This window comes from Zalophus californianus, chromosome 1, assembly GCF_009762305.2.
Source record: "Zalophus californianus isolate mZalCal1 chromosome 1, mZalCal1.pri.v2, whole genome shotgun sequence".
In the NCBI taxonomy this organism is placed as follows: Eukaryota; Metazoa; Chordata; class Mammalia; order Carnivora; family Otariidae; genus Zalophus; species Zalophus californianus.
In genome coordinates this window covers 13043581-13071257 of record NC_045595.1, presented here as the reverse complement: position 1 = coordinate 13071257, position 27677 = coordinate 13043581, and the positions used below count along the sequence as shown (strand labels likewise).

Genomic DNA, 27677 nt, shown 5'->3' with positions numbered 1-27677 from the left:
CTCAGACTGGAAGTCCAAACAAACCTATGTGCAAATCCCAAAGGTGGGGATGTCAAGCAACTAATTCTCTGAGCCTTAGTTTCCTCATCTGCAAAACGATAACAAAATACTCACTGCGTTGTGCTGTTATCAAAACCCAATAAAATGGGGGGCGCCTGGGTGGTTCAGTTGGTTAAGCGACTGCCTTCGGCTCAGGTCATGATCCTGGAGTCCCGGGATCGAGTCCCACAAAGGGCTCCCTGCTCAGCAGGGAGTCTGCTTCTCCCTCTGACCCTCTTCCCTCTCACGCTATCTCTCATTCTCTCTCTCTCAAATAAATAAATAAAATCTTAAAAAAAAACAATAAGAGCGCCTGGGTGGCTCAGTTGGTTAAGCGACTGCCTTCGGCTCAGGTCATGATCCTGGAGTCCCGGGATTGAGTCCCACATCGGGCTCCCTGCTCAGCAGGGAGTCTGCTTCTCCCTCTGACTCTCCTCCCTCTCATGCTGTCTCTCATTCTCTCTCAAATAAATAAATAAAATCTTTAAAAAAAAAACAATAAAATGACGTGTGCAACTCTAGCACATAGCAGGTGCTTGACAGTTACTGAGGGAATGAATGCATAAGCTCAGAGGGCATAGGGACCTGGGATCTTGCAGGTCTCTTTTAAAATATAAGAGGCAAATAAAGAAATAAATTAAATAAAACATAAGAGGCAAAGCTTCAAGATTAATACTAAAAAAGAGAATGATAACTTGCAGAGCAATACACACACTTTATGTACAAAATACAAGACAAAACATATTTTATAGGTGTATCCACAAGTATGCAGAACAGCAGAGAGAATTCTGGAAGGACACAAACTGACCCCAAGGGATGGGGCGGGGGGAGATTTCCATGTTTAAGCATTTCTGGATCACCTGAATTTTTTTTATTATTCCTTTAGTATTTGCAAAATAAATTAAAAACCACAAAACAAAGATCTCTGAGGCCCTCCCGCCCCTACCGCAACCGTCCACTCCTACTCCCCCAGCATCGGAACCCAAAGGGACCTCCGTTGAGCTCCACGCCAGGGCTGGAACCCCTAGCATGTCCCTGCCAGGGAACTAAGCTACACCCAGCAACAGGGAGCTTACCACCTCTGAAGGAGGCACTTTGCTTCATCGTCCTGGGGCCAAGTTCTTCCCTCAGAGGATGAGATTCTCACTCGGCCTAAGCTATTCCCACATGCCTCAGGGCTTCTGGCCCCTCCCCACCCCCAGCCTGGCTGGGCGCTTCAGTGGTCCCCTCACTTGCCTACGCAGAAGTCCCGGAAGATGATGTCCAAGACCTCCTCAGTGCCCCCTCCGCCGGTGATGCGGCCCAGGTGGCCCCGGGCGAGTCGCAGCGCCTCAGCAGCCAGGGCTAGGTCTTTTGTCTGCTTGTAGTGGCCGAGGGCATCCAGGCAGCCCTGGAGATGATGCTGGTGTCTTACACGCGTCAGAAGTGGTGGGCCTGTGGACGGGTCCCCACACCTGGAAGGGACAAAGGATGCTGTCTTTCTCAACTTTCACAACTACCATTGGAAGGGGGATGATCACTTGCATTTTGTGGACCCAGAAAATGAGCCTGGGGGGCGGGTACGTGTCCAAAGCCAGTGGCTCTGCCCTGACTGGAACTTGGGTTGAGGCCGGCTGCAGAACAGGGACGGGCGGAGGCGGGGCGGGGGAGCCGCTCACACTTCAGCCAGCTCCTTCCTCAGCGCCTCCAGGAGGCCATTCAAACCCTCTCCGGTCAAGCAGGACAGCAGCAGGTGCGGGGGCAGGTCGGGCCTGGGGTCTGGGCCCCCTCGAGGCAGCAAGTCCGATTTGTTCAGCACCAGCAGGAGGCGCTGGCTGTTCTCCCTGGGGCTCCCAGCGCCTGGGCGGACGACAACGGTATCCAGGAAGTTGCAGCTGGACGGAGAGGCCAGGTCAGAAGCATCCAGCACTGCCAGAATGAGGTCAGCCTGCTCCAGCCTGGGGGAACAGGGAGAACCAACCAAGAGTTCAGTAATTAAGGGCACCTGGGGGGGGCGGGGGCAGAGCAAGAGGGGCGGGGCATGGCATGTGAGGGCGGGGCAGGGCAAGAGGGGCGGGGCAGGAACAGAGGCTGAATTTACGCGGTGGCTCTCCCCACATCAGAGCCCCCACCCAAGAGACCTTAGCAGCCTTTCCTGATTCGGGAGGGACACAAAATAAATGCAGCAAGGAGAAATGGAAGTGGAAGGGCTCTGTCTCCCCCTCCCACCACCCTACCAGCCTACCTCTCGCGGGCGCGCCGCACGCCCTCCTGCTCCACCGGCCCCACGCCCTCGCGCAAGCCCGCCGTGTCGCTCAGCAGCGCCGGGAACCCGGCCAGGTCCACGGGGGTCTCCAGCACGTCGCGGGTGGTCCCCGGCTCCGGGGACACTATGGACACAGGCTTCCGGCCTGGGACGGAATGGGGGGTGGGAGTTATCGCGAAGAGGGCGGGGTGGGGGCCGTAGAGCCCCTCCCCCAGACTCCACCTCCCGGCTCCTCCCCCACACCCAAACAGCTCCCCAGCTCCGGCCCCGCCCCCGGAGTTAGGCCCCGCCCCCCCACGCACTGAGTAGGTTCACCAGGCTGCTCTTGCCAGCGTTGGGGGGTCCTGCGACCACTACGTGCGCCCCTGAGCGAAGCCTCTGCCCGCGCCTGGCATCTCGAAGATGTGCGCTCAGTGCCAGCTCCAGCTCCCGCACTTGGCTGTCAGCTGTGGATGGAAGAAAGCAGAGGGGAGGGAGTGAGGGGGCCTCCAAGGGCTACGATGACAGGTGCCCCAACCGCTAGGAGGACCCACCTTGCTCCAGGACGCCCTCCTCCAGGTTGTCATCCTCACCAAAGTCGATATAGGCCTCCACATGAGCCAGAGCCTGGGGGGGTAGGGGGACGGAGTGGTGATGTGGTAACCCAGGAACCCCCCCCTCCCACACACACACAATGTGCCCAGGTCAAGTCTGACCCAAGGGACCAGACTGGAGGCTTCATGCACAGGAAGCTCTCACACAGAGAATGGGCAGGTGGAGTCTCTGAGGCAGGGAATGGGTGAAGAGGGGGCTTGCCTTAGTGAGAGTCTTGGCCCAGCCATGGCAGAGGTGGCCCAGTTCCCCGTCCAGCTGCCTCAGTGCCTGCCGCCGCTGCGCCTCGGTTTCTGCATGAATTAGATCCGCTAGCCCCTCCACCTCGGTCAGGCTCAGCTTCCCGTGAGCGAATGCCCGCCTGGTGAACTCACCAGCCTCGGCCGGCCGCAGCCCTGGCACACTGCCTGCGGGAAGGTAGTGGATCCTGAGCTCCCTGGCCCCCACCCAGATCCACTGGCAGAGCCAGACTTCGAACCCAAGGCTGCAGACTCACCCAGGGCCTGCAGGACGCCACTCACCACCGCCGGGCCTCCATGCACGTGGAACTCCGCGCAGTCCTCACCCGTGAAACTTTGGGGACCTAGTGTGGTGAGACGGGAGTCGAGGAGAGTAAGGCTAGGCAAACGCCTTGGGTGGGGGGGGGTGGGAAACTGGGTCATGAGAGCTACAGCAGGTTCGGGATCTGGAACCCCTCACCTGGGAACCAGAGCACCAGCGCGTGGTCCAACGGCTCCCCGGAACGGGGGTGGCTGAGCAGGCGCAGGCAGGCGCTGCGAGCCGGGGGCAAGTCCCGCGGCGCCGTGAGACTCCGGAGGGCGTGGCCGCTGGAAGGACCGCTGGTCCGGATCACCGCGATGCCGCAGCGGCCTTGGCCGGAGCTCAGCGCGAAGATAGTGGCCCCGGAACCGGGGGCCGGGGCGCCGCTGCCCTGGCGCGTGCACGATCTGGGACTGGAGAAGAGAAGAATCAGTGCCTCTGGGAGGCTCTGTGGCTGAGTGGCAGGTGGATAGAGCGCTGGATGTTCGGAAGATGCCCCAGGTGGAGGCTCTGAGGCTGGGGGATGGGCAGATTGGAGCGTCTGAGGCCAGAGGGTGACCCAATTGAGGTCTCTGAGAGCAAAAGTTGACCCAGATGTGGGTCTGCGGCAGGGGGGTGAATATATTGTGAGGGTGAGGGCGCTGATGTCAGAGTGTGACCCGAATGGGTACTTTGAGGCCAACAGGTGACCCAGATGTGGGCTCTGCGGCAGGGGGATGAACGGATTGGGGCTTGGGAAAATGTGAAAGGTGGTTCTGCCCCAGGCAACTGGGACCCAGATCCCAGGAAGAGGGTTTGGAGCCCAACCAGCACCCCACGCTGTCACACCCATTTCCCGTATCGCCCCACCTGCGAGGCCCACGTGCGGCCCGAGCTACTAGGGTCCACAACACCCGCCACATGGGTTCACAACCGGCGACCCGCCTACCCTCTCTGCCTGGGTGGCTTCCAGTCCTGACAGGAGGCTCCACCCACTCCGCGGCGTGACTGGTAAAGTGCTCCACGATTCTCGATCATCATTGGGCCCCTTAGGAGACCCCCTGAAGATCTTCGTTTCTATTGGCTAATGTCAGGGCAAAGGCGGGGAAGCGGCTGGACGCGGGGGTGCAGCGAAATGGCGTTCCCCCGGCAACATGAGACCGAATTTCTACGATCCTAGAACCTCGGGTATCCGAGACACCGGAAATGAAGAGTGGGAGGAAGAACCAGGCTTCGCCCAGGGCGGTAGGAATTACACCGAGGCGAGGGTTCCAGCCCCGTATTTTCCATCTGGCCACCCCGTGGCTTTAGGCGAAGCAAGAGCATCTCAGGGGCGGAGAGGGATGAGTTCCGGGGAACCCACGCACTGGTCCTAGTAAAATCTAGTTCAAATTTCTGGGAAGATTCCTACCTGTGTTCCCAGAACTCTCCGAGTTTCTCGCTCCTCCCCCAGCTTTCCCTCCCGCCGTTCCCTCCTCCTCGGATTCCCTTCTTCATTTGACAAACTCATCCTCAGGACCTAGCTCCAAGGTCCCCCTCTGACAGGACACCTTTCTGGAATCCCCAGCATAGCCCTCTCTGCCTTCTGGGCTTTCCTAGCCCAGGCCTGCTCCTGCAGAGCTGAATGTCCGGTCTGTGTCTGGCTCCCCGAAAGCCAGAAAGGGGACTCTCGGGGATTACTTTCAGGTTAAACCAGGACAGCGCAGAATAGCGGAATAAAAGCGCTGATGGTGGAATTCCAGGCACTGGCTGGGCGGGGTCTCCGCGGGCTCTTTCGCACGGACAATTCTCTGGTTCTTGGACGGAGCGGGCGGGCGACGCACTTGCACTTGGGAAGACTCTGTCGGACCCGCTAGAGTTCTAATTCCTGCCTCGACCCGCTTAACTTTTTCATTTGTCAAAGAGTGACAAACGCGGACACTCGCCTTCTCCGAGTTGTCCCATCTGTCATAAGTATACATCAAGTGTCTACTGTGTGCGCTAAGAACCAGAAGGGGCCCCTGCCCTCTCTGGGCTCCCAGTCTAACAGAAAAGGCTACTCAGGACGATCAGGGTTCTGGGTGCAGATAAAATACAGAACGCCCAGTTAAATGTGAATTTCAGGTAAACAATAAGTAAGGTTTTGGTATAACTATGTACCATGTAATATTTGGGACATACTAAAAATGTATTCGTTTGCTTGAAATTCTTTCATACAGTGGGAGGACTGTACTTTTATTTGCTAAACTTGGCAGCTCTATCGGGTCCTCTCTGAGGAGGTTACCTCCTGAGGGGCGCAGGGGTTAACTGGACGGGAAGGGCGTGAGGAGTGCCTTAAGTGGTTGACTGGCACATGCTAAGGCCCTGAGGCAGGACTTGCTGTAAACTATTAATTCGTACTCTAGATGTGAAGTTATTGATACCTGGAATCAACCCCGCCCAGGCCCTCCCCCTCCCACGTCCCGCCGTGGTCAAATCACGCCCAACTCAAGATTCCAAACCGCGCCCTTGCAGATGGGGAAACTAAGGCTCGGAGGCGGAGAATCCAGGCCCGGGACGGGCGGTGACGAGACCCAGAATTCGACGCGGGCGGAGACACATCCTCGGTGAATGCATCTTCGGTGCGGGCGGAGACAAGCACCAGAAAGCGAAGTGGGCGGGCGAGAACGAAATCCAGAAAACAACACGGGCGGAGTCGAGAACCCAAGAGCGACGTGCGCGGGGACGAGGAGAATCGAGGTTCCGCGCGGGCGGAGACGAGAAGCAGCGCTCGGGCACGCGGGGACGGCGGCCGGCGCGGGCGGGCGCGGCCTTTGTCTCCACCTCCAGCGCGCTCCGCGGCTGCACCGGCCGGATGAGCCCGGGGCCCCCCGGCGCTCGGGCCGCCCGCAGCCCCTGACCTGCCCTGCCCTCGCCATGGCCGAAGCCACCTCCAGTGCCGGGGGCACGTCCCTGGAGGGCGAGCGTGGCAAGAGGCCCCCGCCTGACGGCGAGCCTGCAGCCCCGGCGTCTGGAGTTCTGGGTATGTGTGCGGCGGCTGGATCTGACAGGGTTGCAGGTGCCTGTGGTGCGCGCGGCGGCTGGACGGGGAGTGGGATTGGGGTCAGCCGTCCTGGGCCTGGAGTCCAGTCGAGGGGCCGGCTTCTCCCGGCACTGCGGCTGCGGCGGGGCCAGCGCGGCTGGTACGGTACAGGGGTCGAGGGTCCCAGCGCAGAGACTCGGACACGCCCCTCCGAGGGCCCCGACCCGGGGCTGATCTCAGTCACCCCTTTGGGTTACCGGATCGCAGCCCAGCAGGGATGCGCTTGAGAGAGCCTCCTCGCAGAGGATACGGAATCACGGTCCTGGGTTCGAATCCCAGCTCGCCTGTGTGACCTTGCGTGCGTGACTTAAACGCCCTGGTCCTCAGTTTTCTCACCTGTGAAATGGGGGTAAGAACCGCGCCCAGCTATGAGGACGCGCTGACATGATGTGGTGAAGCGCTCAGGGCTGCTAGTGAGCGCCCCATCGATTGTGGTTTTGGAGGCGGAGCTGGGCCTCAAGAATGAGTAAGATTTGTAAAGGAGGACCTGGGGGAAGGGCATTCCTGGAGGAAGGCCTGGCTGGTGCAAGGACGAAGAGGGAAGGAAACGAGCCGAGGCCAAAGCTTGCAGGTCCCCGGATGCCAGACTGAGTGCGGAAGAGCCGTGGCCAGTGTGCAAGCAGGGGCTAGGGCTCAAGGGACTAAACTGGAGGCTGGGGTCCTCGTCTGGGAGTGGCCTGACCTGGGCCCTGCCCTGCCTGCCCCCTAGATAAGCTTTTTGGAAAGCGGCTTCTGCAGGCTGGTCGCTACCTGGTGTCTCACAAGGCGTGGATGAAGACAGTGCCCACGGAGAACTGCGACGTGCTGATGACCTTTCCAGGTACCTGTGCCCGCCGCCTGCCCGGTGCCCAGATGGGCTCCCCTGAGCTGGGCTCCCCTGAGTAGAAGTCTGTAAGAGGCCTGGGACCCCTTGTGGCAAGAGCCATCAGTCCCTGTGCCCCTTGGCAGACACGACTGATGACCACACGCTGCTATGGCTGCTGAACCACATTCGCGTGGGCATCCCTGAGCTCATCGTGCAAGTCCGCCACCACCGCCACACGCGTGCCTATGCCTTCTTCGTCACCGCCACGTATGAGAGGCGAGTCTCTATCCCTGGCCTCTCGCTGACCCTGCTACCCAGCTCCCCACCCTTCCAAGCGCCAACTGTGAGGTTTAGCGCCTTGCGTTTGTCCCAGGTGGCCGCCAGGTACACCAACCCTAGCTCCAGGACGGTGAGCCAGGGTCTCCCCATGACCCCACCTCCGTGTCTTCTTGGCAGCCTACTTCGAGGAGCCGACGAGCTGGGTTTGCGCAAAGCGGTGAAGGCCGAGTTTGGCGGGGGCACCCGCGGCTTCTCTTGCGAGGAGGACTTCATCTACGAGAATGTGGAGAGTGAGCTGCGCTTCTTCACCTCCCAGGTGCGGCCAGCTCTGGCTCCCAGGGCGCAGCCCTAGCGCTTGGGCCGCTGTTTCCTGTGCTCAGGCCCTGCCCTCTCCCCTGCAGGAACGCCAGAGCATCATCCGCTTTTGGCTGCAGAACCTACGGGCCAAGCAGGGCGAGGCGCTGCACAATGTGCGCTTCCTGGAGGACCAGCCAATCAGTAAGCAGGCGGGACCGATCTCCAATCGCAAGTGGGGAGTTGGGTGGGGCTCTTAGAATACAACCTATCAATGCGAGAGGGTGGGGCCTAGAGGCAACCGATCAAAAAAGCTAGTGAAGAGTTGGGTGGGGCCTAGAGACAGCAATCAATGGTGTGAGGGGGCTGTGGCGTTAGCATAAGGGTGGGGCTTACTCCCCGGGAGGCATGTCCAAGAGAAATGGTTTTCTGCGTCTGGGATAAGGTAGGGGCAGGACCAAGGACAGCACTCCACGCACTGTGTGGTGAGGCCCCGGGCCTCAGTTTCCTCTCCAAGAGACCAGCTGCTCCAAGTTCACCTTCTGACGCCGGCTTTGCACCATTCCTCAGACCTTCGGAGCAGTGATCTGAGGCCAAATGGCTTTATTTAAAAACAGGGTTCCACACTGGGACCCCGCCCTCCCAGGTGGATTCCTGTGCCCCCTCCTGCCTGCCTCTGCACCTCCCAAATTCTGAAGGAGAACCAGATATTCTGCCCACTCAGAACTCCTCCCCTGGGAAGAGCCTCTGAAGAATTAAAAGCAGGGAAAAACTGTGACTTGGGTTTCGGGCTGGGGGGTGGGGGGGACTGTCCAGGCCAGGCACAGGCAGAAGGGTGGGGCTCACCCTCTCTTGTCCCCCAACAGTCCCTGAGCTGGCGGCCCGCGGGATCATCCAGCAGGTGTTCCCTGTCCACGAGCAGCGCATCCTGAACCGCCTCATGAAGTCATGGGTGCAAGCTGTGTGTGAAAACCAGCCTCTAGGTGTGGCCCCAGGTGGGGGGTGTGTGGGAGTCTCAGGAAGCGGGCAGGGCTGACCAGGACCCCCCTGTGCTCCTGGCAGATGAGATCTGTGACTACTTTGGAGTGAAGATTGCCATGTACTTTGCCTGGCTGGGCTTCTACACATCAGCGATGGTATACCCAGCTGTCTTTGGCTCTGTCCTGTACACATTTACGGAGGCTGATCAGGTGCTGGGAGTGGGCTGGGCTGGGGCTGGAGTGCCTGAGACACCCTCCTCCCTGGGCCAACCTGGCTAACAGCTCAGCCTTCCGCCATCCCCAGACAAGCCGAGATGTATCGTGTGTGGTTTTTGCCCTCTTCAACGTGGTCTGGTCAACCCTGTTCTTGGAGGAGTGGAAACGGAGGGGGGCAGAGCTGGCCTACAAATGGGGGACGCTGGACTCACCTGGGGAAGCTGTGGAGGAACCACGACCCCAGTTCAGGGTCAGTTGGGGGTGTCTGAGTCCAAGGACTCTAAGAATGAGATGGGGGGGCACTGCAGGGGCAAAGACAAGGTGTGAAATAGGGCTGCAGCATCAGAAAGGGTATGCCAGGTGGGGGGCTCTGCATGCTCCTAAGGAGAGGCGTGGGAAATTGCATTTGAGGGACTGGGAAAGGTGGACTAGGTGGGGGCACCGCAAAAGCAAAGTCATGGTGGAGGGAAATTGAATTCCGAGGCCTTGGGAAAGGTGTGTGGGGGCAGGGGCAGCCCCTCCGGCCTCATGCTGAGCCCCACCCTCTGCCAGGGTATCCGGCGCATCAGCCCTGTGACGCGGGCTGAGGAGTTCTACTACCCGCCCTGGAAGCGGCTGCTCTTCCAGCTGCTTGTGAGCCTCCCCTTGTGCCTCACCTGCCTGGCCTGCGTGTTTCTGCTCATGCTCGGCTGCTTCCAGCTGCAGGTGACCTCCGGCCCCCAGCCCTGGCCTTGGCCCTGACCTGGCCACCCCCGGCCCAGGTCCACTCCGGCCTGAGCCCAGATGCCAGGATGACCTGTGAACCCCCTGCCCCTGCAGGAGCTGGTGCTGAGCGTGAAAGGGCTGCCCCGTCTTGCCCGCTTCCTGCCCAAAGTTGTGCTGGCCTTGCTGGTCAGCGCCAGTGCCGAGGGCTATAAGAAGCTCGCCATCTGGCTCAACGACATGGGTATGCCCTGCAAGGGGTGGTCCTGTTGCCCTGGGGAGGAAGGTCCCTACTGCCCTTCAAGGGCCCGCGCTGCCTTCTGGGGGCCTGGGCCACCTCCTCACTCACCCCCTCGGCCCCCAGAGAATTACCGGCTGGAGAGCGCCTATGAGAAGCACCTCATCATCAAAGTCGTCCTGGTGAGTTGGGCGCCAGCAGGTGGGCAGTAAGGGCTCTGCATGGGGCACAGGAGGGGCTCCTGGGGACCGGGCAGCAGAGGGATTGCCCCCCTGCTTCCTTCCCACAGTTCCAATTTGTCAATTCCTACCTGAGCCTCTTCTACATCGGCTTCTACCTCAAAGACATGGAGCGCTTGAAAGAGGTGAGACCCCAGCCCAAGGCAGTGCCCCCCCAGTGGTGGCCAGTGGGGGGCCGGACTTGGCCCAAGGGGTCCACGGGCTCTCCAGCCCCTCCCCCCCGTCCTCCATCCTTTTCTCTCTGTCCGTCCGTCCGTCCGTCCGTGTGTCCTCTCTCTGCCTGTCGCCCCCCCCATCTGTCCGTCCACCTGTCCGTCGGTCCCTCCACAGCTCCTGCTCGTCCTGTCCCTGTCCCAGAGCCTCGAGCGGCAGCTTCGGGCGGTGCTGGTCCCGCTCGCGGCCCTGCGGTTCCACCTGCTCCTCCTCTCCCTCCGGGGCCTCCTGCTCATGGCCCGGGCCAAAGTAGGGGCAGATGGCGAGCCCGCAGGACCTCGCCAGGGCGGGCAGTGTGGCTGTGCTTGGGGCCTCACGCTGCCTGAGCCGAGGGTGCATGTTCCAAGGGGCCGGGGCTCTGCTGATGGGGTGCAGACGGCAGGGGCCTCCTGAGGCCCTGGGCCCCAGCTGAGCTCCCAGGCAGTGCTGCAAAGCAGGGGGACCCTGAGCCACAGCAGGGTGGAAACATGCGTTGCAACCCCAGGAGGTTGACTCGGAGCACTGTGGCCTGCCAGGCTACGGTTTGTGGCAGAGGAATGGTGGGAGAGGCTGCAGAGGTTGAGTGCCGGGGCCTCCACGTCCTGGGGCATCATTAACATGGGGCGGAGTCGGCAGTTGGGTTCAGGGCATGTGTCTGGAAACTTGCTCCTGGAGGGCGGGTCCCCAGCCCCAGCAGCCTGCCCCAGTGCCCCGGGCCCCGCCCGCGCCCCACGTGGCCTCTCTCCTCCCTCTTCCTGCCCCCCAGATGCTGGCCACTCTGCTGATCACCCGCCAGTTCCTCCAGAACGTGCGCGAGGTCTTGCAGCCGCACCTGTACCGGCGGCTGGGCCGCGGCGAGCTCGGCCTGCAGGCGGCCTGGGAGCTGGCCCGCGCCCTGCTCGGCCTGCTGAGCCTCCAGCGCCCCGCACCCCGTCGCCTCGGACCCCAGGCCGAAGAGGGTGGCAGCGGCGGCGGGGCCCGCAGGTGTCTCGGTGGGGGCTGCGGGGCACCTGAGGAGGAGGAGGAGGCTCCCGTGGAGCGGCGGCCGGCAGGGGAGGGTGGGGAGGTGGGGGACGGGCCTCGGGAGGGCGAGGAGGAGGAGGAGGAGGAGGAGGAGGAGGAGGAGGAGGAAGAGGAGGAAGATGACGAGGAGGAGGGCGAGGACAGCGGCCTCCTGGACTGCGGGCTCCGGCTGAAGAAGGTCAGCTTTGCTGAGCGCGGTGCCGGCCGGCGGCGGCCTGGCCCAGAGGCCCTCCTGGAGGAGGGGAGCCCCACTATGGTGGAGAAGGGGCTGGAGCCGGGAGTATTCACGCTGGCCGAAGAAGACGATGAGGCCGAAGGGGCTCCCGGCAGTCCTGCGCGGGAGCCTCCAGCCGCCCTGCTCCGCCGGGCTGGGGGCGAGGGCCGTGACCAGGGGCCAGACGGGGACCCGGACCCAGAGCCTGGCTCAGGTGACTCGGGCCGGAGGCAGCGGCGGCAGAATCGGTCGTCTTGGATTGACCCACCCGAGGAGGAGCACTCACCCCAACTCACCCAGGCCGAGCTTGAGAGCTGTATGAAGAAGTATGAGGTGAGGAGGGTGTCTGAGGCCCAAGGCCGGGCCCTCAGCAGGGCAGGGCATGCGGCCTGAGGGTGGAGGTCGGGGGCGTGAGGAAACGGGGCTCTGGATGTGTGGCTGGGAACTTGCCGGGCGGGGAGCTCTGGGTCCGTTCAGGAGAATCGGAGGGCGGGAGGCGGCCTCGAGAGAAGAAGGTAGTCGAAGGTAGGAGACATCCGGGTCTGAGGGAGGGGGCCCAAGGCCACACCCGGGCACCCGCCTGCAGGACACCTTCCAGGACTACCAGGAGATGTTCGTGCAGTTCGGCTACGTTGTCCTCTTCTCGTCTGCCTTCCCCCTGGCTGCTCTGTGCGCCCTGGTCAACAACCTCATCGAGATCCGGAGCGACGCCCTCAAGCTGTGCACGGGGCTGCAGCGGCCCTTCGGGCAGCGGGTTGGGAGCATCGGCCAGTGGCAGGTGTGGGGAGCGGCCAGGGGCTCGGAGCCGAGGCCCGGAGGGAGCCCGGGCGCGGTGGAGCGGGGCAGGGGGCCCAGGAAGGGTGGCCGGACCCCACCCGAGCCCTCCCCCGCCATGTTCCCCTGCAGAAGGTGATGGAGGCCATGGGCGTCCTGGCCATCGTGGTCAACTGCTACCTAATCGGCCAGTGCGGGCAGCTGCAGCGCCTCTTCCCCTGGCTCAGCCCCGAGGCGGCCATTGTGTCTGTGGTGGTGCTTGAGGTGTGGCCGGTGGCTGCGTGGGGGGGGGGGGGGAAGCGGGGGCGGGGGGCAAGGCGTCCCTGAGCCTGCAGCCTCCTCCTCTGTCGCCTCAGCACTTCGCCCTGCTCCTCAAGTACCTCATCCACGTGGCCATCCCCGACATCCCAGGCTGGGTGGCCGAGGAGATGGCCAAGCTGGAGTACCAGCGCCGGGAGGCCTTCAAGGTACGGGGGGGCGGTGGGGAGCAGGGGCCGGGCTCGGCTGCCGCCTGCACTCAGCGGGGCTTCTCGGCCTCGGCCGGCAGCCAGCTGCTGAGCAGGAGGGAAAGAGGTGGGAGCCCAGGGTGATGATGAGCGCGCCGCCCGGGCCGCTCCCTCGCGGAATCCCCGGTGGCATCCAACACCGGCCTGGCACTTGCGAACCTTTAGTCATCGCCAGCTCGCCGGCAGTGTCCTGTTTGGGGCCAGGGACACGGCGGATGCTTCCTAGAAGCCCGGCTTCTGCCACATTCCCCAGAAAGCTGCCGAGTGGGCCAAGGAGCTCATCAGGGCCAGGCGACGCTCTCCGGGATGATGGAAACATTCTGTGCCTGCCCCGTGTGATCCCTCACTACGGGGGGCCGACAGGCACTTGATGTGGGGCTGGTACAACCGAGAGACAGAATTCTTATTTTGTTTTATTTTGATCACTTAAATTGGCATTGACAAAGCCACATGTGGCTCTGGTCTGTGTCAGTCATGACTCTGTCCCTGGTTCTCCAGAAAGCAGAGAACGGTTGAGGCCCAAGATGTGTTTACGTTCTCCCAGTTCTTAAGACAGTGCCTGGCACATGGCTGGGGACAGCGTCGGTGGCCCGTAATGTCCGTTCCCTTCTCAATTCTCAGAAAGTACTGGCACGGATCCAGGAATGCAGTTGGCGCCTAATAAGTGGTTAGATCTCTCCCTACTTCCTCAGAGAGCCCCGGGGTGGGTCCAGGGGTGCAGCTGGTGCCCAGTAAGTGTTTAGATCTCTCCCCACTCCTGCAGAGAGCACCTGCGAGGGCCTGGGGCCTCAGCCGGCACCTGCCCACCCCCCCCTCCCCGTGCGCCCAGTCCCGGTAATGGCTCTGTTGTGCCCGCAGAGACATGAACGCCAGGCCCAGCACCGCTACCAGCAGCAGCAGCGGCGGCGACGGGAGGAGGAGGAGCGCCAGCGCCACGCGGAGCACCATGCCCGGCGAGAGCGCGATGCCAGCGGCCGGGAGGAGGCTCGGGCCGAAGGCTCAGGGCTGGACCCCGCTGCCCCCGAGAAGGCCTCCGCCAAGGCCAAGGGCAGCGGGGCAGGTGGCCACGGGCAAGAGAGGCCCAAGCGCCCGGGGTCCTTGCTGGCGCCCAACAACGTCATGAAGCTGAAGCAGATCATCCCGCTGCAGGGCAAGTTCCTGTCGTCTGGGGCTGCATCCTCACTGGCCGGCGCGGGGGCCGGCCCTGCCGCCCGGCCACCCCCTGCCCAGTCACCCACGGGTAGCGACACCCGCCTGCCAGCCTTCCTCAGCTTCAAGTTCCTCAAGTCGCCTGAGACCCGGCGGGACCCAGAGCGCAGCCACTCACCGCCCAAGGCCTTCCACGCCGGCAAGCTCTTCCCTTTCGGCGGGGCCCGGGCTGACACCGGGTCCAATGGGGCAGGTGGGCAGGCCCGGCTGGACGGGACCCCCGGCGGTGGAGGAGGCCGAGGCCAGCGGAGTGGGCCGATGGACGAGGCTGCGGCTGAGGAGCCGGACGCCCCCCGGCCCGAAGAGGAAGGCTCAGGTCACAAGCTTTAACTCGGGGGTGGGGACTCTGGGCGGGGCTCGGCGGGAAGGGCTGGGGTGGCCAGGCCTGGGGAGAGGGGCTGAAGGGGACAGAGGCGGCCCGGTCTCTGGTACCGGCTGGGAACCTGGGCACGTGGTACGTGGAGCCTCTCAGTCAAAGCCTCCTCCGTGTCTCCAGGACCCCGACAGCCAAAGCCCCCTGCCCCCGCCCCCCGCCCCCCGTGCTCTGGGGCAGGGACAGATGAAGAAGGCTTCTTCACCACCTGGCCCAGCCTCTCCTGCCCCTGTGATAAGGCCCCACACCCAGCTCACTCTGGGGGGACTGGACCCCCCTCCCCCCAGGCCTCTATGCAAGTCCCCACCCTGCAGCCCAGCTGTTCAAGGAGGCCTTCCTTGGAGGTGGGGGCTGGAGCTGCCCCCACCTGGGGAGCTCGGGGTGCTCGGCCACAGGCTGCACCCACATCTATGCTGAGCAAGAGGTGCCAGCCTCACGGCCCCCACCCCAACCTTGCCGTCCCAACCCCAGCCCAACCCAGCCCCAGGCTCCAGCAGCTCATCCCCCAGGGAGCCCAAGGGGTGGCAGCTGCAGCACCAGGGACGCAGGTCAGAAATCAGAGGGACTTCCTCAGACTGTCCTTTCCCCATGATGGGGAGGGGCCCAGTGCCCAGAGGCAGGGGAGGCACCAGAAGACGCCCACCCCTTGTCACTGATCAGAAGCAATAAGGCCCTCCATGTGCCTGGAAGCCCGGGAGGGAGCGCGGGCAGGGTCTGAGCGGGGTCCGGCGGCGGGGGCGGCACCCCCCCGGAACGGCCCCTCTCGCCTCCGCAGGGACAGCGCTGGCCCCCGTGGGCGCCCCTGCCCTCCGCACCCGCCGCAGCCGGAGCCCCGCGCCGCCGCCAACGCCGCTGTCCCGGCCCCCGACGCCGCCCGCAGGCTGCTGGCAGTGGGACGGGCCGTGGGGCTGCGGGGGCGAGGGCACCGCCCCCCGCCAGGCCCCCGCCCCCGCCGCCGCCGCCGCCGCCGCCGACTGCCCGCCCTGCGCCCTCGCCGGGCCCCCGCCCGCCCCGCAGCCCCTGCCGGGGGACGCCAGCTTCTATAGCCTCCCGCCCCCGCCGCTGCCGCCCACCTCCGAGCTCCCCGAGGCCCCGGCGCCCTCGCCCAGCCCCAGCCCCCAGGCCGTGTGCTGGCCCAGCGCCTGGCATTAGCTCCACCCGCCCGCCCTGCCTTCCTGTTCTCATATGCAATATCAGTCCGTGGACCGGGGCGGCGGCTGCCACCCAGAAAACGCGCTTCGGCCCGACGGCCCCCAGTATTGGCTGCCCTGTCCTGGGGCAGGGCCGGGGGCTGACCCGCCCCCCCATCTGCCGTTTTCCTTTCGACTTGGATGGGGAAAACGAAAGGAAACCCCAAAAAACCAACAGAAAACACACAGAATAGGCGATTATTTATTTGTTTTTAATTTATTTTGTCATATTTTTGTAAAACGGCAGAAATGCAATAAAAAGTATATTTCAACAGTGCTCGAGGACAGAGCAGTGGAAGGGGGATCAGGGTGCCCAGTGACTTGTAGTTGGCGCTGGCTTTGGGGGTACCTAGCAGGCCTAGGGTGGGTGCCCCTCCCATCCTGTGACCCTTGGGGGCCTCCTCCTAAGAACTGGGTCTTGAGGCCACAGATGGAAAACTCCAGACCGCACCAACTCTGAGTCGGCCCAGATTTGGGGGCCAACTCCAGGCCTGGGGCCCCTGGGAGGAGATGCAGAGCCTCAGGCCCTGGCCTCAGCCTCCTAGACAAAGGAAGAAATCTCAAAGTGTTGGAAAGACTCAGCAGTTTGGGTGCCAGGCCTGAGTCCTGAGTTGGTCTTGGCCCTGCAGGGGGACAGAGGTGACACAGTCCTCTTCGCCCCACATTCTGGCATAACTGCCCCCCACCCCAGGCTGTCATCTGAAGAGCCACTCGCGGTGGAAAGAACTTGGGGTAGGAAAATCAGAAGGCACCTGGCACCGGAGTCTGAATGTTGAGGGGACGGCACATTTGGGTTTGGAATTAGGGAGTGGCTGGGACGCCTCACTGTGGGACCGCTGTCAGACCTGAGTTGCTGGGACTCTTCGTTGTGTGGTCAGGAATGGGACGCGACCCCTCCCCCCACCACAAGCATGTCCACAGCTAAAGGCTCAGAGTCTGATGCGCCCTGCTCCATGGCTGGGGGAGCCCAGGGGAGCCAGCGTGAGGAAGGGGCACTTCGGAGGGCCGTGAAAGAAGAAACCAGGGTTCACTGGAGGCAGGAGAGCAGACTGTGCAAAGGCACAGAGGTGTGGGAAGGCAGAGTTTGGTGTCTGAAGGAGCAGAGGAATAAGGGGGCGGTCCCAAAGGCAGGAGAGGTGGGCAAAGGCTGGCCGAGGAGCCTGCACTCTGGAGACCTCAGTGGGCCCTGGCCATGGGACCCCTGCCTGAGCCATGGATGACACTGACAGACGAACCCAGTCCCTCAAGGGCCAGAGAGGTGAGGGCAGGGGTGCCACCGGCTCCCACTGTCCTGTGGCCTTTGAAGCTGAACTGTACTAATAATCAGGACACCACGTGCCTGCCTAGGGGCAGACGGAGCCCTGGGACTGGGGATCCCAAGGCATCTAGAGCCTCTGGGCACTCAGCCCACCACACCACCACCGAGGTCAGCTTGTATTTTGTGAGCACCTGCCTTGTGACCACAGGGACTCAACGTGATGTAAATGCCACCCACAGCTGGGAGGAAAAGCCCCTCGACCCCACAGCACAGTTAGGTGGTAAACCCCAGAACCTTCCACCGTGGGAGGCGCTGGGTGGCCCAGGCCAGAGCGGTCTGGCTCAGGCAGGGAGCTCCACAGTGATAATCTGGGGTTGGCGCCCCCTAAGGCCTGGTGTTCCTTCCAGCTCCATGGCCCAACCCCCCACTTCCCCGCAAAGCCCTAGCACTCAGCTCCCAGACCATGGCCCCCACTTGGGGCTGGTGTGGGGGGAGAAGCAGCGTTCCCCCTGGCCCCAGGCCCAGTGTTTGAAGCCTCAAACCTTCTGCCTGGAGCCTGAATGCCCCCTATGTCTCCAAACTCAGGCCCAAACCCAGCCTAGCTGACAGCCCGTGAGTGGCTGTGTGTAACTCGCAGACCAACAGCCCCTGGGCTGGGTGTTCCTCGCAGCTCCATATGCCTCGTCTCTGAACCAGGGGCACTTGAGGCCGGGCCACCTGGGCTGTCTCTGCGGTGGCTGGTGGGCATGCCACCCTGACCCAAGGCATCCAGGGCGTGGGGTTGACCACAGTTATATCCTTGGCGACATGGACCATCTCTCAGGGGTGTCCTGGTCCTCCGGGACACCTTGACAGGTGAGGCATGGGGGTGGGTCCAGGTAGGTCTTGGCTCTGAGCGAGGTGGCCACAGCAGGCCCATGAGAGAATCCAGTGGGTCCCAGGGCCCTGGCACGTGGGGGCCCTTCTTGGCTCCTCTTGGTGATGATGAGACGACTCTCAGTAGCTCCGTCCTCTGGGGCTGAGGCACACGGAGCAAAGACGCGAGGTCGAGTAGGAAAGATCCTTTTATTGGGGTGGACACGGAGCACGCACTAGTCCATGATAAAATGACTTAAGAGAAAGATCCGAAAATGCCGACTTCTCCCCCTGGCACACATTCAGAGCAAAGCCTGGGTACGGAATAGGTCCCAGCCAAGTCTTTAAGGCCCGGACTGGAGAGTAGGAGCAGGGAGAAGGGCTCCCACCCATGCTGCCAGGCTACAGCAGGGCCCCGGCGCTAGACCCTTGCAGACACGCTCTGGTTTTTCCGGAGAACTGGGGTGGAGGGGGTGGGGGGCAAAAGGGGGATCTGGGAGGGGGGCCTGTGAATAACAATGTTGTTTTTTTAAAAAGCATCTACCAACATCACACTACTGGGTCTGACGTCCCCGTTAACCATCGCTTGGTACATTTTACAGCATAAATAAAAACTCAAGGAAAATAAATACATCGGCTCCTATGAGGTTGGAAGTGGTACGGATGGTCGGGTGTGGGTAGGCCGGTGGGGGGCAGGGCGGGGGGCGCTTACACAAGGCGGGCAGGCGAGGAGCAGACAAGACAGGAGGCGCCTGTGGGGGAGTGAGAGTCTTAAGTGTCCTCGTGCATGTCCGGGCTGTCGGTCCGTGCGACCTTGCGGGGGGGCGCCGAGCTCTCACCCTCAAGGTCCACTTGCTCCTGGTCTCTCTTCTTGGCGGCGTTCTGTGAGGAAGGAGAAGGGATGTAAATCTTCACTCGGGTGAGTCCCTGAAATCCTGCTGCTGGGCTGGAGTGGGGCAGTCAACCCAGGGCCCCCTGCTCCCCGCCCGCCAGACCTCCCTTGCTCAGCCACAGTCTTCGGGGCCACCGGCCTGAGACTGCCAGGCATCTCCTGGGCACTGTGAGGAGTCCCCACGGCTGGCAATGACCCACACGCCGTCCAAAATGCCTGGGGGTAAAAAACACTCAGGAGCCACCCAGGGGGATGACGTTCATTGCCACAGAAGAGGAAAAGTGGGCCTGCGTGGGAAACTCTCCTTCCCCCCTGGTGGGAAGCAAGGTCTGTGGGGTAGGCCAGGAGGACAGGGTGGGCTCAGCAGCTTTAGATTTTCTGAGCAGTCACTTCATTATGGGGTCCCCCTCCAGCCTGGCCCCAGAGCAAGTCACTGTCTGATGTTCAATGTTCGGCAAAAAAACCCCAAACAGACTATGATGCAGAACACATACACATCTGCATTCAAGAAAAAGAAAAAATGGGGGCGCCTGGGGGGCTCAGGTGGTTAAGCGTCTGCCTTCAGCTCAGGTCATGATCCCAGGGTCCTGGGATGGAGCCCTGCACCTGGCTCTCTGCTCAGCAGGGAGTCTGCTTCTCTCCCTCCCTCTGCCCCTCCCCCCTGCTCGTGCTCTGTCTCCTGCTATCTCTCTCTCTCAAATACATAAAATCTTTAAAAAAAAAAAAGAGAGAGGGCGCCTGGGTGGATCAGTTGGTTAAGCGACTGCCTTCAGCTCAGGTCATGATCCTGGAGTCCCGGGATCGAGTCCCACATCGGGCTCCCTGCTCAGCAGGGAGTCTGCTTCTCCCTCTGACCCTCTTCCCTCTTGTGCTCTCTATCTCTCATTCTCTCTCTCTCAAATAAATAAATAAAATCTTTAAAAAAATAAAAAAATAAAAATTAAAAAAGAGAGAAAGAGAAAGAAGAAAGAAAAAGAAAGAAAGAAAGAGAAAGAAAGAAAGAAAGGAGGAAGGAAGGGAGGGAGGGAGGGAGGGAGGGAGGGAGGAAAGAAAAGAAAAGAAAAGAAAGAAAAAGAAAGAAAAAGAAAGAAAGAGAAAGAAAGAAAGAAAGAGAAAGAAAGAAAGAAGAAAAGAAAGAAAGAGAAAGAAAGAAGAGAGAGAGAGAAAGAGAAAGAGAGAGAGAGAGAGAGAGAAAGAAAGAAAGAGAAAGGAAAGGAAAGAAAGAAAGAGAAAGAAAAGAAAGAAAGAAAGAAAGAAAGAAAGAAAGAAAGAAAGAAAGAAAGAAAGGAAAGAAAGAAAAGAAAAGAAAGAAAGAAAGAAAGAAAGAAAGAAAAGAAAAAGAAAGAAGAAAGAAAGAAAAAGAAAGAAAGAAAGAAAGAAGAAAGAAAGAAAGAAAGAAAGAAAGAAAGAAAGAAAGAAAGAAAGAAAGAAAGAAAGAAAGAAAGAAAAAGAAAGAAAGAAAGAAAGAAAGAAAGAAAGAAAGAAAAATGAAAAAATGTCCTGTGTCAGGAAGGCAGCCTGAGGGGAGATGGGGGTGGGGCTTCTCACTGCAACTACACCCATTTGTATCTCCTAGAATTGTCACCATGTGTACATTTCAGCATTGAACAAAGACTCTAGGTAATAACATACTGGTCTGTCTGCCGCCAGGGCCGCGCGGGCAGGCTGTGGGTAGCCTGGCCTCCGTGCCTCCTGACAAGCCCTGGCCCATCCCTGAGCACCAGAACCCTACGGCCTCCGCACAGCCGTGCACTCCTCTGAAATGCTTTTCCCTCCCCTGGATGGCCTGGCAAACTCCGATTCAGCCGTCAAACACCTGGTCTCCCAGCCACCTGTGTCCTTCCCCCACTTAGCGCCCCCCCCCCCCCGCCAGCCACCATGGTCCCCACGAATTCTAGCACCTGACCCCACGTGCCTTACCTTTTTGTCCCATTGCTGATGTAAGTAGCGCAAAAGGATGTTTGTCTTTTCTGTCACAATGACTGAGGAGAAAAGGCAGAGAAAGTTGCAGGCAGAGGCTGCAGGTGACCCAGCCCCCACCCCGGCCTGCACTGCCCCTCCCAGGGCAGGCGCTCAACCCTCCCTGGTCTCCCACCCATCTCTGCCCTGGGTGGCCTGGCTGGGGCTCCAAGTCTGCACCCCTAGCAAAGGAGATTTCAGGAAGCCTAGTGTTTTTGCTCCGAAATACAAAGCTACTACCAGGGGCCCAAGCCCACTGCTCCACCTGGGCCCCTGCTTTCTTGGGAGAGACCAAATCTTCTGCCACATGTGGGAGTCCACCCCCAAGTGGGGGAATGAGCCCCAGCACACAGGTCCAGGCAGACCAGGAACACAGATCTATACAGATGTGCCCCAGTGACCACAGAACACACCGTGCATGGTCCAGGTAGCTTCTTCATCACAATTAAAATAAAACACCACAACCACAATAACGCTGGGGTCCTCCTGCTCTGCAGGCTCTGTGTCTTTCTCTGCAGGCCCCGCCACCTGGTCGCCCCTACCTCCCTGAGCTGCCTACCCGAGGCTGGGCGGGATCCCCTCCCACAGTACAGTCGTCTTGGGCTCTCTGTGACATGGTGCTGGCAGGGGACACCCAAAATTATGAGAGACGAAGGGGAGAGGGCTGGTGAGCAGATGAGGGCTACGGAGGATCCCCTTGGGGCTGGATGTGGATGCCAGCATGTGGAGATTAGGAGGGTCCCAGAGCAAGCGAGGCTTTCCATTACTCCCAAGGGCTGGGAGCTGACTGGCATCCCCTGGGTCATCACCTACACTGCCCTGCGGCCCTTCCCCTCAGCAGCCAGGTTGAGACAGACTGACAGAGGCCACTTACTCTGTTCGGATGGGTACTCCCGCGTGGGCAGGTAGACTGAGGGACGTCGGTTCTGCAGGAGAGTTGGGAAGACATGGGTTAGGAGAGCCGGTAGGCTGACCAGGGCCCCCACCCCTTCAACTGGGCACCCACCCTCCAATGAAGATAGAACAATGTGCAAAGATGTCGGATGGGGCCGGGCTTAAAGACCAGCCTCTGTTCCTGGCAAGACCCTGATGGGGTGTACACATCACTCCCTTCCCCCTGGCAGCTCCCCGACCACATCCAGTGCCCAGGGCATGCACTCACCGAAGCTTTGCACACAGAGTCAGCATGAAATCGACTAAAATTGCTTTTGTTGTAGACAGGCAGTCCTTTCAAAAAATCTGCCTAGAAGACAGGGAAGATGGTAAGTGAGACCAGGCAGCAGGCTGGGTTGCCCCTGGAGTTCCCGTGAGACTGGGCTTCCGGGTGACGTCCAGTTTCCGTCTCTGTGTTAAGTTTTCCAGAACGCACCTGTAAGCTGGCTACCTGATGTGCACACTGGGATGACCAGGAAAAAGTTACTGGCCCCGGGAGAAGTGAGCGTTCTCTTTTAGGGTCCTCCCAACAGCCCTGTAACCAGGTAAAAGGTGGGACAACTGAGGCTCAGTGAGGACAGGCCATTTGGTTGAAGTCTGGAGCAAGCAGCAGGGTGGGAAGTCAGACCCGGGCCCACACCTGCCCTCTATGCTTGCTGAATAGTAAACTCCTGGTCTCGTTTCCATTTATCCACCCTGATAGAGACTTGGCATGGGGAAAAACTCATCTACCCCAAAAAACCCTGTGAGCCAGAGTGACAAGAAACAGGGGTGAGGGAGCAGGGACCTGGGCGAAGGGGAGAGGGTGGCCGGGACACAGGCTGCCGCTCTACAGAAACCGGAGCTCAGGGGCAACTGAGCTCCCAAGTTTTTTTTTTTTTTTTTTTCTTTTTTTTAGCTGCGAAGTTCTAAGAAAACTCAGAAATCCAAGTCTTAATGTGCCCTTGTCAGGTTTTTCAAGTTGGCTGGGCTTTTTAGAAAATACTGTGTGGACCAGAGCAAACAGGTTTGTGACCCGGGTCCGCTCAGGCTGCTCCTGGAGCCCACTGACACGGAGGCTGCCCTGCGAAGGGAGAATGCCCTGTCCACAGTGCGGAGCCTGGCCCCTCATGGGGAGGGCCGGATTTCGCAAGCCCATGAGGCTGCCAGGAGCCAGCAACAGAATTCATTCACAGGCCTGACTCGTCAAAAGTCCTTTTTCCCTGACACTCTGGCCTGAGCTGGGCAAGAAAGGGCGAGGTTTCTGGAGGGGAAAGGCCCTGACTCTGGAAAGGAGGTGACTCTCAGCCATAAGATGAGGGCAAGAAAGGCTGACGAGAGCCATGTCCACCTCAGGAAACTGAGGCACGAGAGCCTGAGGAATGCTCAGGGAGGGATGATGGCTGAGAGCTTGGGGTAGGGAGTGACTTCTCAGCAGAACAGGAGGGCAACACTGTCATCAGGCCTGGAGTGGGGCATTTGGGGAGGGATTCTCCACGTGGCCCGCCAGGGGCTGGAGTCACTTCATAATAAAGATGAGGAAGTTGAGGCAGAAGGGTCACATGGTACTTGTCTGAGATCACCCAGCCCCAACAAGAAAACAAGAAAGCAGACTGAACCCAGGTTCACCCAACCTCAGAGGTCAAGCTCTGTGTGTTACATGCCATGCCAGTGCCTCAGTTTCCCTGTCTGAAAACCAAGGGCCCAGAGCCCCTGCAGGCTACATTAACCCTGCTTTGGGAGATCCATTCCCCATACCTGAGCCCGAGCTAAGCAACCTCAGGGAAGCAGCCCTTCAGGTGATCCCCCACCACCCTCTAGGGCAGGCAGGAACAGGTGTCCTCAGCTCTGTGGGAATCAGCCCTTCCTCTACTGGGCCCTAACAAGACCGTGGCAGTATGGACCAGCAAGGGAAGCTGGAATGTGGATGGGCCTCCCACTTCCACACAGGAAGCGGCCCTCACATCTGTGTGACCTACTGCCCTGGAGACAGCTCAAAGCCCCTCAAACTTGCCTCCTCCATCCCAGGACCCCTGCCCCAACTCCACCTGACTACAGGGCCAGCTTCATCCATCCAGCGAGGCTTTCCTCAGGCTCCTACTATGTCACAAGCCTGGCACCAGGGCACTGGGGTAAGCCACAATGGAGCTGCTCTTGGCCCCGGAGAGCACCCCATACACAAGGACACAGGTGTGCATCCAAGAGCTGTGCAGTGAATGCAGAGTGACCATGAAGACAGGGTGCTGTGAGATGACATGAGACTCAGGACAGCACTGGGGAAAGATGTGGCTGATGTGGACGATCAGGAAGGGCCGCCCAGAGGCAATGATGCAGGCACGGAGACCTGAAGGGTGAGGAGGAGCTTCTGTTCCTGCTCAAACCCCTCCACAGGCCTGGCTTGACTTGGCCTATGCTGTCCTCCTGCCACAAACCCCCTCCGTCTCTGCTGGTGCTGTGCCATCCTCCCAGAATGCCCCTCCTTTCTCCCTGTGGGAAACACCCACCAACCTCTCCACCCAGCTCAAAATCCCCCTCTGCCCCTTTCCTCTCTCCACACCTTGGAAACCTCTGCCAGAGCCAAGATCACACCCCACCGAGGTCATCTGTTTACACGTCCACCTCCCTTGCTGGACTGGCTCCTCCCTGAGGGCAGAGGGCAGGGCAGGGCTGTGTCAATCCCAGACACCTGGCAGGGCTCACGTGGAGCCAGGTGGCAGAGTGGTGAGAGGTGCGGGAGCCCCACACCTGCACTCAATCCTGGCCGGGCCCCTCACTGGTTGTGTGACCTGGGGGAAGGGGCCTCCCACCCTGGAAAGAGCTTCTCACAGAGCTCCCTTGAAGGCCAGCTGTTAGCATCAGTGCGTTTGTGCTGAATAAATGAATAAAGACAGTATGACCAGTACTTCCTGTCAGCTAAGCAGGAAAACAAGGCCTGAGACACAGGGGAGAAATCCTCACTCCAGCCAGACAAATCCTAGCCACAGCTGGGCCCAGAAGCTGTCCACTGCCTCAGCAAACACTCACTGAGCGTGTGTGTGCCATCCCTGCAGAGGCAGCCCATGAGTGACCCATCTAAAGGGAGATGAAAAGAAAAGGTGTGCCAAGAGAGGAGAGACAAAGGGCCTCCTGAAGTCAGGAAGGGCTCCTCTGAGGAGGTGATGTTCACAGGAAGAACATTCCAGGCAGAAGGAGCAGCAGGCGCAAAGGCCCTGGGGTGGAAGGAACTTAAGAGTATGAGGACATGAAAACAAGGCCAGTATGGCTGGAGCTTGCAGAGGGAGGAGTAAAGAGGGTAGAGATGAGGTCACAGAGGTGGACAGGGGCCTTGGGGGCTGAGGGGGAAGCTGGGGTTTCATCTGGGTTACAAAAGCCCCTACAGTATCTCATATGTTAGAAAGTGGTATAATGAGATTTACATTTTAAGATTTTTTTTTTTTTTTATTCACCAGAGACAGAGAGAGAGAGAGAGAGAGAGAGAGGGAGAGGGAGAGAGGCAGAGGGAGAAGCAGGCTCCCCGCCGAGCACGGAGCCCGACGTGGGACTCGATCACAGGACCCTGGGACCATGACCTGAGCCGAAGGCAGACCCTTAACCGACTGAGCCACCCAGGCGTCCCGAGATTTACATTTTAAATTACAAGCTCCCTCTGGTTTCCCGGTGAATTACAAACTGCCAACAGGGCGGGATGGAGGTAAGGAGACCAGGGAGGTGACTGGGGCAGGCATCCAGGCAGGAGGTGGCAGTGCCTGGACCAGGGTAGGCAACTGTGGAAGAATTCACCATGCATTCTAGAGGCAAAGCCATCAGAACTTCTTATGGACGGGACAGAGGGGATGAGACTGCAGCAATGAATCAAGGACGACACCCAGGCTTAGGGACCCACATGCTAAGAACCCACTTTCCCATCTCCTTCTTTTGCCTATCCCCCCCCACATACCATGAGCTATAGGTTGTGGGCTGGGACCCTGGGTCCAGCGACAATGGGGCTTTGACTTGCCTTGGCAAAAGCTTGCATCACCCCTGTCAGTTCTGGGGATGCTAAATAGTGGGGGCTGGGGGGGCCTGGAGCACAACTCTGATGCCAGGTCACCATCCCACTTTACACGGTCGGGGACAGAACCCCAAAGAACCATTATAGCCAAATCCCAGGATGAGCAAGTGGCCTCACCAGCTGGCATTATTCCCACTTAAAGGATGAGAAGCCAGCTGGGAAAAGATGCCACCAGCCCCAAGTCACCCAGCTCATCTGTTGATGAGCTGTAAACTGTCCTAAGCCCTTCATGACATCAGTTCTCTGAACTGCCACAACCCTATCAGGTCTGGACTATTGCTGCTACCTCCATTTAACAGGGAAGGGGGCTGGGGATAAGAGAGACGAAGCTGCTCTGTCCTAGCGGCAGGTCGGGCCCGGCACGCTGGGGGTGGGATCAGGGCTCTGGGGGTCCTGAGCAGTTGTGATGTCGCACTTCCTTTGGCGACAAAGCCCCATATGTCACGATGTCAAGCCCCCTCCCCCGCCCCAACGCCCAGGCCGGGCTCCCAAACCCTCCTGAACTAGAGAGACCCAGGCTGGGCATGCCGAGAACGAGGCCTGAAATGGGGGTCTCGGGGGACCCCACCCCCACCCATTTCCGGCGGAGCAGCGACCCGGAAATGAATGGATTGTCAGGGCCTGGAAGCCTAGATGGGGTCAGAGGTCGGAGAGAAGGCGCCGGGGAAAGGTCAGCAGGAAGCTCACAGCTGGGTCCGGAGGTTGAAGGTTATAGGGCAGAGCGAGGGGCGGGGCGGGGCCTGAGGGGGCCGGGCAGGGAGGTGAGGGGCTTCAGGGATTACTGGAGGTGGGTGGGCCCGCGGCGCCATTTTGTCGAGCGGAGGGGGAGTACGGGCCCAGCAGCCTCTCTCACCATCTTCTGTTTCCTCCGTCGCTGCCTCAGCCACCGCCTCAGCCGCCGCCGCCGCCACCACAGCCGCCTTCTTAGCCGCCGCCGCACAGTAACTTCCAGCCACGGCACAGCCCACACTGATGGCGCCACCGCCCCCCGCTCATTGGCCTGCCCTCTAGCCCCGCCCCTAGGATAGCAGCCTCTGCGCGCTCCCATTGGCCAGACCCCGCTAAGTCACGCGTCCATTGGACACCACACCTCCTCCCTTCGTGGTCAAGTTCGGTTGAGGAAGCAAAACCCCGCCCGGGAATTGGAAGCGAAGGCAGCAAAATCCGGAAGTGGGCGGAGGCCATGCCCTTGAAGCCTCTTGGGATTTGTAGTCCACAACTCCGGGAGGTTCCGCAGATCTCTTTTTCTAGTGTTTACTTCACTTTTTAGTATGGTGTCTCAAGGAGTTTCCACAGCAGTCCGGGAAGAGAGGGACCTACCGTAACACCCCCAGCATCCTCTCCAGGGTCCTAACCTTAGGTTTCGGCATATCTAAACTGCTCTGCACTTGCTTCTTCCTATCTTTCAAACGACAGCTCAAATTCTCGTTCCTATGCCCCCGTGGCTCCCCAGTCCCCCAAGGATCCAGTCCCATCTCCTTGGCCCCGAATTTTGAGACACTCCGGCCTCTCTCATCCATCTTTTATCCTGACCCCTGGGTCTAATCCTTTCTCCCTTTGGGCCCTCCCAGGCCCTGCTACGTCTTTCAGGAAGACTTCTCTGACTACATTCTTCCCAAGTGCAAGCCGGGTGAAACTTCCTCCGAGCTCCCACAGCCCTTACGATCCTCTCTCAGCTCTGACTCCGCTGTCTACAAACGGCCTGGGTACAAATCAAGTGCTCCTCCCCTGCCCACCAGACAAGGACTCGGCACCCAGTACCTAGGAAGTACTCGGCAGGGGCGCCTGGGTGGCTCAGTCCTCAGGCGTCTGCCTTCAGCTCAGGTCATGATCCCGGGGTCCTGGGATCGAGCCCCGCATTGGGCTCCCTGCTCAGCGGGAAGCCTGCTTCTCCCTCTCCCGCTCCCCCTGCTTGTGTTCCCTCTCTCACTGTGTCTCTCTCTGTCAAATAAATAAATAAAATCTTAAAAAAAAAAAAGTACCCAGTAGTACTAGGTGGAAGCTACTGAGTATTATTATTGCAACAATGCAGCAAAGGAGAAATAAGCACCTCATTTCGTA

General features: G+C 60.2%; 3 protein-coding genes across 8 annotated transcripts; 1 reads left to right on the top strand and 2 right to left on the bottom strand.

Annotated features, from left to right (window-relative positions):
• Positions 1 to 474: 474 nt before the first annotated feature.
• On the bottom strand, positions 475 to 4559 carry GTPBP3 (GTP binding protein 3, mitochondrial). 3 transcript variants are annotated; one of them, XM_027582896.2, is made up of 9 exons: positions 4344 to 4559; positions 3575 to 3828; positions 3372 to 3458; positions 3080 to 3282; positions 2818 to 2890; positions 2587 to 2730; positions 2264 to 2429; positions 1698 to 1976; positions 475 to 1493 (listed from the first exon to the last, which is right to left on the bottom strand). In XM_027582896.2, the coding sequence occupies exons 1-9, from the start codon at positions 4433 to 4435 to the stop codon at positions 1268 to 1270; spliced, it is 1524 nt and encodes a 507-aa protein (XP_027438697.2). In that variant the 5' UTR covers positions 4436 to 4559; the 3' UTR covers positions 475 to 1267. The 3 variants fall into 3 exon arrangements, with proteins under 3 accessions (XP_027438697.2, XP_027438699.2, XP_027438698.2); XM_027582898.2 differs by having other exon boundaries at positions 3080 to 3168; XM_027582897.2 differs by having other exon boundaries at positions 4265 to 4386.
• ANO8 (anoctamin 8) lies at positions 4503 to 15966 on the top strand. 3 transcript variants are annotated; one of them, XM_035728088.1, is made up of 19 exons: positions 4503 to 4639; positions 5888 to 6395; positions 7165 to 7275; positions 7404 to 7536; positions 7717 to 7855; positions 7941 to 8037; positions 8700 to 8816; positions 8896 to 9023; positions 9118 to 9279; positions 9582 to 9734; positions 9849 to 9975; positions 10096 to 10151; positions 10259 to 10333; positions 11167 to 11970; positions 12260 to 12415; positions 12544 to 12675; positions 12768 to 12878; positions 13776 to 14442; positions 15275 to 15966. In XM_035728088.1, exons 2-19 carry the CDS (start codon positions 5984 to 5986, stop codon positions 15649 to 15651), a joined length of 3957 nt encoding a protein of 1318 aa, XP_035583981.1. In that variant the 5' UTR covers positions 4503 to 4639; positions 5888 to 5983; the 3' UTR covers positions 15652 to 15966. The 3 variants fall into 3 exon arrangements, with proteins under 3 accessions (XP_035583981.1, XP_035583978.1, XP_035583979.1); XM_035728085.1 differs by having other exon boundaries at positions 12224 to 12415; XM_035728086.1 differs by having other exon boundaries at positions 4542 to 4639; positions 5779 to 6395; positions 12224 to 12415.
• A 2027-nt stretch (positions 15967 to 17993) lies between these two features.
• On the bottom strand, positions 17994 to 26679 carry DDA1 (DET1 and DDB1 associated 1). 2 transcript variants are annotated; one of them, XM_027582899.1, is made up of 5 exons: positions 26470 to 26679; positions 21816 to 21896; positions 21528 to 21579; positions 20615 to 20676; positions 17994 to 18684 (listed from the first exon to the last, which is right to left on the bottom strand). In XM_027582899.1, the coding sequence occupies exons 1-5, from the start codon at positions 26662 to 26664 to the stop codon at positions 18574 to 18576; spliced, it is 501 nt and encodes a 166-aa protein (XP_027438700.1). In that variant the 5' UTR covers positions 26665 to 26679; the 3' UTR covers positions 17994 to 18573. The 2 variants fall into 2 exon arrangements, with proteins under 2 accessions (XP_027438700.1, XP_027438702.1); XM_027582901.1 differs by lacking the exon at positions 26470 to 26679 and adding an exon at positions 24123 to 24183 and having other exon boundaries at positions 21816 to 21892.
• Positions 26680 to 27677: the final 998 nt, after the last annotated feature.

Excerpts from the sequence above, each read along its gene's own strand:
- GTPBP3 (XM_027582896.2), bottom strand. The coding sequence starts at position 4,435 with ATGATGATCGAGAATCGTGGAGCACTTTACCAGTCACGCCGCGGAGTG. Across the intron at positions 3,829-4,343 it reads AAGCCACCCAGGCAGAGAGG|TCCCAGATCGTGCACGCGCC; the intron begins GTAGGCGGGTCG and ends TCTCTTCTCCAG. Across the intron at positions 2,430-2,586 it reads CAGCCTGGTGAACCTACTCA|GCCGGAAGCCTGTGTCCATA; the intron begins GTGCGTGGGGGG and ends ATTCCGTCCCAG.
- ANO8 (XM_035728085.1), top strand. The coding sequence starts at position 5,984 with ATGCATCTTCGGTGCGGGCGGAGACAAGCACCAGAAAGCGAAGTGGGC. Across the intron at positions 8,038-8,699 it reads CCTGGAGGACCAGCCAATCA|TCCCTGAGCTGGCGGCCCGC; the intron begins GTAAGCAGGCGG and ends GTCCCCCAACAG. Across the intron at positions 14,443-15,274 it reads GCCCGAAGAGGAAGGCTCAG|GGACAGCGCTGGCCCCCGTG; the intron begins GTCACAAGCTTT and ends TCGCCTCCGCAG.
- DDA1 (XM_027582899.1), bottom strand. The coding sequence starts at position 26,664 with ATGGGAGCGCGCAGAGGCTGCTATCCTAGGGGCGGGGCTAGAGGGCAG. Across the intron at positions 21,580-21,815 it reads ACTCTGTGTGCAAAGCTTCG|AACCGACGTCCCTCAGTCTA; the intron begins GTGAGTGCATGC and ends ACTCTCCTGCAG. Across the intron at positions 20,677-21,527 it reads GGAGTACCCATCCGAACAGA|TCATTGTGACAGAAAAGACA; the intron begins GTAAGTGGCCTC and ends TTTTCTCCTCAG.